The sequence below is a fragment of the Pleuronectes platessa genome, chromosome 22 (genome assembly GCF_947347685.1).
Source record: "Pleuronectes platessa chromosome 22, fPlePla1.1, whole genome shotgun sequence".
In the NCBI taxonomy this organism is placed as follows: Eukaryota; Metazoa; Chordata; class Actinopteri; order Pleuronectiformes; family Pleuronectidae; genus Pleuronectes; species Pleuronectes platessa.
Window position 1 is genome coordinate 17,457,254 of NC_070647.1, and position 10,446 is coordinate 17,467,699.

General features: G+C 43.2%; 1 protein-coding gene across 1 annotated transcript in view; it reads right to left on the reverse strand.

Moving 5' to 3' along the window:
• Positions 1-1,193: 1,193 nt before the first annotated feature.
• sfmbt2 (Scm like with four mbt domains 2) overlaps positions 1,194-10,446 on the reverse strand; it is a gene marked incomplete at its 3' end in the record, with an annotated part of 10,698 nt that continues 1,445 nt past the window's right edge. The window contains 3 exon segments of the mRNA XM_053415428.1: positions 1,194-1,434; positions 4,216-4,319; positions 5,098-5,276. Of these exon segments, the coding sequence (XP_053271403.1) occupies positions 1,194-1,434; positions 4,216-4,319; positions 5,098-5,188 (436 nt within the window).

Here is a 10,446-nt window from a genome sequence, read left to right on the forward strand (position 1 = left end):
CACACACACCAGACACACACCAGACACACACACTCACTCACAAGTGCATGAAATGATGCAAAGCCTTGAAATGAAGCAACTAAGAATGTGTCTGTGAGTGTGTTGTTGTTGCAGAGGCCTCGATAGAGAACGGACTTCATCACATGGTTTGCTGCCGTGGGGTCCTTTAACTTTACAGACTTTTATATATAGATCTATATCTATTTATAGATATGGTCGCTGCAGGTGGAAATGTCACAATAAGAGCAGAGAGGCTGCTGGGAAAAGTTTAGGCCAGTCGAGGCACTTGAAGGGAAACCTGTCTTTCTACTGAGTTTATTTAAAGCATCCATGAAAGGTGGGAGGTGCTCACATGTTGTGTTTGTGCATGTGTGTGCGTGTGTGTGTGTGTGTGTGTGTGTGTGTTTACTGCCAAACAAACCTTTCTTCTCATTCAGTATTAAACAGCCAACACGTAAAATTCTAACCTAATCTACACAACTACTTTCTTTACACATATTTTTCCTTATAGAAAAATGTTTGTAACCAACTGTTAATATCTGAAAAAAGACACAAATTCCTCAATAAAGGATTAAACACACATTTAAGCTCCCTTCACGCCTTAGATACACTTCACACCAATTGACAATGAACAAGTTAATGTTCCAACAAGAAAATACAACAACAAATACAAAAATAACTTTTAAAATCCTGTTTACAACTTTTTTTTGCCAAATACAAAAGCTGATAAATACATAGTAAATTAAGAATGTTTAATAAAGTTAATTTCCTGAAATAAAGGTTTTGATAATCAGCCATAATATTTTAACCATCCAAGGTAGATTCACCACAAACAACGAGATCGAGAAAACAAAGTGTGATATCATGTGCACGTGTTGAGAACTACACTACCCACAGTCCTCGGGTGTAATAGTGAATACTAATTTTATAAAGATTTTTTGAAAGGACGCTGTTACGCTCTATTGTTTATATCATAATGAGCCGTGACTATAAAATAAAACACTTTAATTAAACCAAACCAAACATGATGTGTTTTAAAAAGCTTCCTCAGGATCAGGATCAGAGAGAAACATCTCACGCTCATGTGACGGCCGACATGTGCTTCTGTGGATATTGATCTAACCTTGTGTGTGTCTGTGTGTGTCTGTGTGTGTGTGTCTGTGTGTGTGACAGATCACCGTGTGGCCTCCTACCTTCCGGGGGCATGAGGGTCTTGTTGTTCTGGGCGCACCAGCCCACCGGGTGCAGCTCGGCCGTCATCACGTCGCACCAGAAGTCGGCCTTGCGGTCGTCTCCGTAGCCGCTGAAGCGCAGCAGCAGCAACTGGCCGCACGTGGTGATGATGGTGGCCACCCAGTACGAGTCCGGGCTGCTCTTATTGGCCACTTCCAGCTTCATGCCGGGCTGGAAGCTGCTCTGGAGGCTGATCTCCACCTGGGTGGGGGGGACACAACCTCATTAATATTCATATTTGACTCTATAAGTTCATTAATCAATGAGGTAACACATTTATTTACAGACACACGGCCTGAGCAAGCACCAGAGGTCAAAGGTGAACCGGGGGGGATGTTAATCAGCAGATTGAGTCACTAGTTTAATATTTGTCTTCAGTTTCTCTTTCAGGTTGAGCTCAGGGTTTGTTGACAGCCGCTCTCGCCCTGTTGGACTCTGTTCTGCCGTCTCTGTGAGGATCTCAGGTTAGAACCCGGCTCAGTGAAAACATGACTCAGCAGTTTCCTCTGTGTGTGACGCTCTGCTGGGGATGATCGCTGGTTTCTGAGTATAGAGTTTTTAACTTTAGAGGAAATGGATGTGAAGTGCAAAAGGGGAAGTAGTTTTACACATAAGCGTTAGTTAATGGGAAGTAGTTGGCAGGTGTTACACGTCTCCTGTGGCGCAGCGGGGGGGGGGGGGGGGGGGGTGATGCCGATGACATCATCGAGGTCGAGCTGGTTTCGACTTCTAATGAATAAGAGACTCAGCTGCTGGCGTCACGGAGACAACAGCTGTAAAGGCCTCGAGCCAAAAGGAAACACGGAGATTAGGGAGGGACACAAATTCCAATACTGATATAACAGCCAATGTAAATATATATCAAAAGAATATGTCAATTATTTTCCTAAGACGTCGTTAGCAAACCGCTCAAGGCAAAAGGAATGTGACCGAGGTTTGATGTTTTACAGTTTAACATTATTATTAATTACTATAAATAAAAAAGAAAAACACAAAAACAGCCGACTTTAAAGAAGTTGAATGAAGAAATTAATTATTTTTTTTAAATTGAAGAGATTAAGGTTTATTTGATAAAATCTGGAACCCCTTGTTGTTCATTATAGACTCATTAAACTCACATTCCCAAAATGTTAGCTTTTCTTTAGTTTACTTTACTTTAGTTTTTTTTCTAGTTTATTTTATTTTTTTTATTTTTGTTTCTTTTTCGCTTTTCACCTAGAGACGGGTAAGGTTGGGGGGGGGCGGGCGGGGTGGTTACTGTTAATTGGAGAAATTTGGAAAAATGTGAGCATTGTACAATCTCTTTTATGTCCTCATTTTGTATTGTCGATGCTCAGGAAACTTACTATAAAAATTTTTTTTTATTATTTTTCACTTGGAATATAAACATATACTGTTTCCTGGGGTCTTTTTAAAGGTCACGATATTTAGACCTGTGCATCATCGATATTTAAAATCTCTTTCTATAATTTCACTAAACGACAACAGAGAAGTTGTATTTATCTGACCTTTTACAGACAATCAATTGAAACAATAACTAATTGCTCATGGGAAAGTGTTTTCAGCTCCAGCCTCATGATATCTAGTCACAATGTAATGACTCAGGCCTCTGATTCATTTTAACAAAGTAAAAACCAGAGTCCTCATGACAGCAGCTACGGGAACTTGTTTCCACCGGAGCCACAGGCTGCCAGTTCAATTCTCGAGAACCCTACGAGCCAAACAGGATGTTCGCATTCAGCGCTCGCACAAAACGCACACACACACACACACACAGACTCACAAATGAATGGAAAAAGCCAACATCTTAGAAATAAACACAATACAAATGGCCCCCGTGACTTCCTGCTGCAACAATGCAAACGTGCTGTATCACTCCGGTTGGCTTATGTAAGAGAGCTACAGGCGGTGTGTGTGTCTGTGTGTGTGTGTGTGTGTGTGTGTGTGTGTTTGGAGGCCCAAGAGAAATCACTGTTTCAATTTGTCCAGGCAGAGAGGGAGAGCGAGCCAGAGAGAGAGCGAGCGAGCGAGCGAGGGACGAGGGCTGCACTTTACTGAATCACATTTTTTCCGGGGGAATTCATGGTCTGTTTCCCAGTTACTCAATCCACTTACCAACGAGGCAATTTAGCTTCCCGGGGGGGGGGGGGGGGGGCCCAAATCGCCGGAGTCTGCCCCACATCAGGGCCGCGCATATAAACCCACATATTCTAAATCTGTGAACATGTGCGTGTGTTTTACTCTGCAGTTGGTTGTTTAGTTTTAGAAAATACTCCAAACGAGAAGCAGCGATAGAGGGGTGACGATCTTCGGTGTTTTGCATATTTATTTATTTATCTAAGTTAAATCTACTTTTTACAGTTAATGTGTTAAATTTAAACTTCCAATTTGCCTTTGCAGTTAAAACTCTGTTCCTATCAACCACTGTTTCGTGATTTTTCTAAGAATAAAATCCAAACGATAACAAACCCTTCATTTCAAATGCTAGATAAATGCTCTGTTCACAACTGCCCTTAATCGTGATTTATAATAAAATCCTCATCTTACTCTAATGATTTTATTTGAGAGCAAGGATCCAGAAAAGACCGGGGGTGGATAATTAATCCTGAAATAAAAAAAACGAGCCTCAGAATCCAAAGTGTTTTGATTCAACCCTGAGATTTCTGTCACTAAATCACATTAATGACCTTCCCTAAAAAAAAAAAAAAAAGGTCTATTTGTATTCAGTGTATTTTCTTTGCTGCTTCGGTAATTACCCACAACTGTGTTTCTACAAAAGGCAGCGGAGGTTGTGTGAAGAGACGTGCGTCACGAGGGGGTCACAGCCAATCAGAGCGCTCGGTTGCTCAGCATCACAGCGCAGTGACACTGAGCCCCGGCTCTCTTCAACACGTCGTTAAAGGATCTCTGCATGTGGCACTTACACCTGAGAGGCTGTGTTTAACGGATCAGCGGGGGGGCAGATCACACGCCGTGACTCACATGTTTGAAGGTGGTGTGCGGGGCGGCGTTCATCCCCGTCTCCTCCATGAACTCCTCCCAGTTAAACTCCGCCTCCTCCTCCTCCTCATGCACGGACTCAGCATCTGCGTGAAGGAGAAATCTCATCAGCACAAAAACACGAAAAATGATCTTATCACAACACAAACTTCAGAGAGGGGGGGGGGGATTTGTGTGTTTGTGTTGTGTTCACAGGGGGGGGGATGTGTGTGTTTGTGTTGTGTTCACAGGGGGGGGGATGTGTGTGTTTGTGTTGTGTTCAGTTGTCGTGTTACGTGATTCTGCTAATGTTCCTGCTGAAGGTGACAGTTGTTGAGTGTCAGGTTTTTTCCATTGTGTCTCTGTGTGTTTGTGTCTCTGTGTATGTGTGTCTGTGTGTGTGTGTGTGTGTGTGTGTGTGTGTCTGTGTGAATTATGCAGGACTGACCCTGCTCCGTCTAATGAGAGGGAGCAGTGACACGCTGATGTTTTGATGGATTTCGTTTCAAACAGATTGTAGGGTCAGTACACACACACACACACACACACACACACACACACAGACACAAATACACACGTATACACATACACACACACACACACGCTGGCAAAACAAAGTTTGCACTCTTTGTTCTCTTTCAGATCTTAAGATGTCAGATACACAGAAGTTAACTTTTCTACTCGAGTAAAGTTTGTATCCTTCATTTACACATCGTCATTTAAACACACTTTGAAACTCAACACAAAACAAACTTTACAAAACTTAGAACAGACAGAAAAACAGTGAAGAAGCTTAATTTAGACACAAATATTAAACACAGTCTGTAGTTTCTAAAAAATCCTATTCATTTCCATCTGCCTCCACAAGCAGCTCCGGGGCCTCACCTGTATTCACCTCCTCTTCCTTCCCATTGGTGGAGTTGTACGGCCTGATGGAGGTGAGCGCCAGCGGCTGCTCCTGGGCACCGGACTGCATCCTCCTCCTCCTCCTGGTGAGTGTCAGCTTCCGGCCTGAGGGGGGTTCAGCTCCTCCTCACTGCATCGCTCGCTCCTCTCGAACGCCCCTGCAGCAGGAGACACCCTCAGAGTTAATCTGCTGATCTACTTCTTATGATCCTGTGTCTTTAAACCTGTTTGATCACTGATAAGAGATCAGTCCATCTGCCGGCAGACACAGAGAGATGCACGTTGCCTTTCCAGTTTCTTGAGATGTATAAGAGAGCGGGAGGTTTACAGGAGGAGCAGTGGATGAGTGAGAGTCGATCACACGACTGAGGGGGAAACACAACTGATCAGAGGCAGAGGGAGAAGATCCAAACAATCACAACAACGCTCACTCTCAGTCCCTGCATCATTAAATCCTGGGAGAAGTTATCGAGTCGGCCTCTCCAGCCTCGTCTGGTTTTCATATCTGCTCGTGCATTTGCATTCGACAGCAAAACTCCATCAGATAAACAATCAGAGTCCGACAGAGTAGAAAAACTGGAATGACACGAGCCGGCAGGAAGTGAGATTCGGGCGGAGAACGATTCATAACTGAATATGGATTCATGACGTTTACAAGAGGAAGAAAATATGGTGACGGAGTAATCGGAAAAAAATTACGTGAACTTCACCTCGAGGCTGAACAACAATTCGGGAAGTTTTTGGAAATGTTGGTACTTGAGATTCTGACGTCATCATTTAAAAACCAAATAATGTAATTTACAATTACCTCGATGACGATATTAGGAAGTAAAAGAATTACAATACAGATAAATCAGCTGATAAATATATATTTTTTAGAAGTAATTCATACAAATTGTTGATAACCTTTATAATAAATAACTGTAAATAAACATAGAACCTGAATTTAAAATAAATAAACATTCTTCTGCAACATTTACTCAATTCGACACGTATCTAAAACCATAAAACACGGAACCCGATCATGTTTGAACGATTCATATCAACCGATGTTATCAGCCAACAGGAAATGAGTTGTTCTACTAACACAAACTCCACCTGAAGCAAAGACACAGTTTGAATGTTCCTCCCTCACGTCTGACTGGTGATTATCAAACTAACTTCATCTTCCTGAGGCGTCTGCAGTGCAGAGCCGGGACTCCTCCTCACAAATCAACACCTGATTGTGTCTGATTGACTTGTTTGTCTAAAAAGACTTTGTTTTTCCCCCCCGACACTGTGACGTGCTGCTCTGATTAATGAGGCAGACGTGTGATGTGATCAATCAATCAATCAATCACTGACAGAGGCAGATCAAACACATCCTGACGTGTCTCCTCCTGTTGCAAGTTGACAGTTCACTCATTCGTCTCAATCATTAAATATTGACTGATAATTAGATATCATGGATTTGGCCATAAGAATATAATAAAATCCATAATCTCACGACGTCTCTTCTTCTTTCCTCCCTGTTTGCAGATCTTTCAATCTAAACTATGAATATTCAGCTCAGTGTTGTGTGTGTAGATCAGCTTGTCGCCTTCACAACAACAGACCTTGTTTGTGGCTCGCCTGGCAGCCGGCCTCGGTCATGCAGTCACATCGCCTGTGACTCACCCCCCCCCCCGACTTCCACCCACTTTCATCAACCTGGCAATTAACACGGAGGCCCGCTGCCGTCACGCAGACGTTCTCCGTCACGCCGAACGCAGCTCCACATCCTGTGTTCACTCCCCACTCTGAAACCAGCGTCCCCGAGAGAAACGGAACAATATCCTGGATTATGAGCCAAAAAGTTAGAAAAGATAAAGAATCAAACAATATTCTCTGGAACGCAGAAAAATCAAATCCAAGCTTCATGAGCAGAAGCTGCTTCTCCTGCTGCTGTTTGAGCCGAGCCTGTTTACAGAAGTGTGAGGCTACAAAGAGTGTGAGTGTCTCCGAGTGTGTGTGTGTGTGTTATTGTGTGTGTGTGTAAACCCCCACCACCCACTCACAAACACACACAGCCCTGACGTCCCACAGTGGCTCCAGCATACATCCATTGCGTAAACAGCGGGCTGAGCTAATTTGGCTCACATGACGCTGTTTGCTGCCCCCCCCCCCCCCCCAGCAGCCCATCACTGCCTCTTGCCTAAACACCGACTATCTTCAGCTGCGTTGACACATCACTGTTGTCTACATGGCGTCATCTCCAGCCCTCATTACACCTCAGTCAAACACCAGGGGCAGAGAGAAGGAGGAAGAGATCCACAGCAGCTCTTATCACCGGGATTTCCCCTTAAAATTCCCCTTAAGTGGAGAGTAAGATAAGTTTCGGTTTTACCGGTTACGTTGTGTAACGGTTTGACACACACAGGTCCGGCCCCCTGGTGAAACGTCAGAGTGAGAAAACAGCAGGGAAATAAAAAAAAATAATAACTATGCTACAAAACAAAAGCAGTAAAATGTCCAATACAGTTTAAATATTAAATATCTGGAGAATTTGCCAGGTGCAAGTGAGAGGTTTTTGTTTTTAATAAGGGACGAATGCAATACTTGCAAAAACTATTTTCAGGTTGAAGAAGAGGAGCGTGTTTCACTTCTACTCTCATAGATTTATCAGAAATATGATTAAGAGATGGATGAATAATGATTATTATGACGTCACTCGTTCATTCAAACCCTTCGGACTTCCACAAGCTCTTTCATCTTTTACTTAAACTTAATGAACATGTCCTGACTTTGAGCTTCATCTTCAACATGAAAACTTATTTTTTAAAGTTTCATTTCAAATCCACTGGAAATGTGTCGCTGTCCAAATATTTAGAAAAACCCACCCGGGACGTTTCCACCGAAACTCATCCGGACATATTTATTAACCTTGCAAACTTCTTTTGGGGACGTCATGGAATTTTAAAAAGGTCAAATATTTCACTCTTTAGTTAATTCAGTTTCCAGAGGTTGTGAAGAATGTTCTCATTTAGGAGCTGAACCACATGTTGGTGGTTTCCCAGTGTCGGGACTTTAAGAGTTCTGATGGTGTGAGGAGGCAACTGGTTTGAAGAGAATCAACTGGAAACTGATGAACTCCCAATCCTCCATTAAACACCTGAGTCGTTTGAAAAGGAAAAGGCTGAGTTACTGAACGTGAGGCGGAACACATCTAGATTCCTCCATGAGGGACAAAGTCATGATTTTCATTATTCATCTGTCTTTTAATTATGTGTCTGCTGAATCTATTAGTGTAGAAAAAATAGTGGATAAGCTCAAGGACACTTCTTCAAACTGCACGTCAACACAAAGAAGCAGCAGTTTGTCACATTTGAGAATCTGGAACCAGCAAATATTAGATTTTTTAGCTGTTTTTGGACGTGAGCTCCAGATTTTTCATCTTTCTCATGTGAAGAAGAAGAAGCAGCATGTCTTCTGCATGTCTTCTACATGTTTGGCTCCTCTTCTTCATACTGTGATATTTAAAACCTTTTTCAGTTTTGCGTCAACACGTCCACTCGCTTCAGATTTGACATAATCCCACTGGGACTGAGGCAGGTAGAACTCAGGAGAACATTTTCATTCTCCCCTCCGGATAAATTCAGGAAAAACGTCTGTTGACACGTGAAAGCAGTTATATGTTAATTAATCATATAACAAGAGAATAACAGTAAATCATCCTGTCGACACCTTTCACGCGTGTCGAGTTGTGTTTTTCCTTCTTCTCTCGATTCGGAGCCTCGCTGGTTAAACGAGTTTCCAAACCCTCGGGGACAGAAAAGCATCCGCAGCCTTTTGTTCTGTAAAATGTATTTTTCATTATTTAAACAAGCCAACTCTTCCCCCCCCCCCCCCTCTCTCTCTTTGAATTGGAGCTCAGTGTTTGTTCCTGATGAGGCTCTACTGGGCCCTGCAGCGTCCTGCAGGAAACCACTCCAGATTGGGCACCGGGGGGGATTAAACTGGTCTGGATGAATTAATCTCAGACGCAGGACCCCCAGATTGAGAGAGGGAGGGGGGGGGGGGGGGGGGGGGGGCTTTCTTTCAGTTTTTTCTATTTATTAGCTCCTGATGGGGCGCTGGGCATCCACGTGTTGTCCTCCTGCCTTTCCCTAAATCCATCCTCGCCAAAGATTTAATGGGGGATTTAGGAGATTAACTACCACTGCATGGGCTTGGGTTTTATTGCATTACTCCCTATTAGGCTCTCCTCTTCTAGAGCCAATCCAAGAGTTGTTTCCTCCCGGGCCACGGGGAGAACTGGTAAAACAACATTGTCCTCTGTTTCCTCCTCTTGATTCCTGCAGTTATTAGCGTGGACGTGCGCACAATGCGGCCTGTGTGTGCTCCACGGCCAATTAGGACAATCTGTGATGCTCGCTGGGATCAGATCAACAGAGAACTGCCCCTGGTGGACCACGGACAAACAGAGGAGGAGAAGAGCGGGCAGCGGCCAGCAGCCAATGGAGGAGAGGAAACTCCCTCTATTTCAACATCAGTGACTGGAAACACCTCCCTACAGCGCACACATATAAACAAGCACTACACACACACGCACACACATAAACACACAACCTGAAGACTTTCTGTCTGTTAGAAAATGAGACATTTGTCTTCGTCCTCCCTTATTTAAAAACAGAGCGGGAGTTAGATTGACAACAGGAGAGAGAGAGAAAGGAAAAGAGGAGTAGGAGAGATCAACGTTTCCTTTTCTGTGTTTATCCATCCTCCTCTCCATGGAGAGAGGGATGAGGAAAGAAGGAAAGAAAGAGACATGTTTCATTCTCCCTGTTTATCTTTCGTTCTCTTTAGAAAGAGGAAGGAAAGAAAGAGACATCTCTCTTTATCCGTCCTTCTTAGAAAGATAGAAATATCAACCTTTTCTGTAAATTCCCTTCTTCCGTCTGTTATCTTTCTGTCTATATCATCACTTCCTTCTTTCTCTTCATATTTCCTCTATTAGAAAAAAGGAAATCCCTTCTTTATTTCTGTCTTTCTATATCTCCTCCTCCCCCCTTTAATCCAGACAGATTTAAAGTCCTGATCATGTCCATCAATAATCACTCATATTGATCCTCTCTCCATCAACACATTTTCATATTTAGTTTCTCTATTTCTTTCTGTCACGTTTCTTGTCTTTATCTCTCCCTTCCTCCCTCTCTCCTCCTGTCTCCCTCATCCTCCACTCCATGATAGAAAGCCAGCAGATATCTGCGGAGCCACGAGAAGCCTGATTTATTCATGCTGCTCATGAACGTCTCTCAGCGTCTCCAGAACATTACGCACGGCTCTTTATTGTTTCTCCTCGTTAAGGTG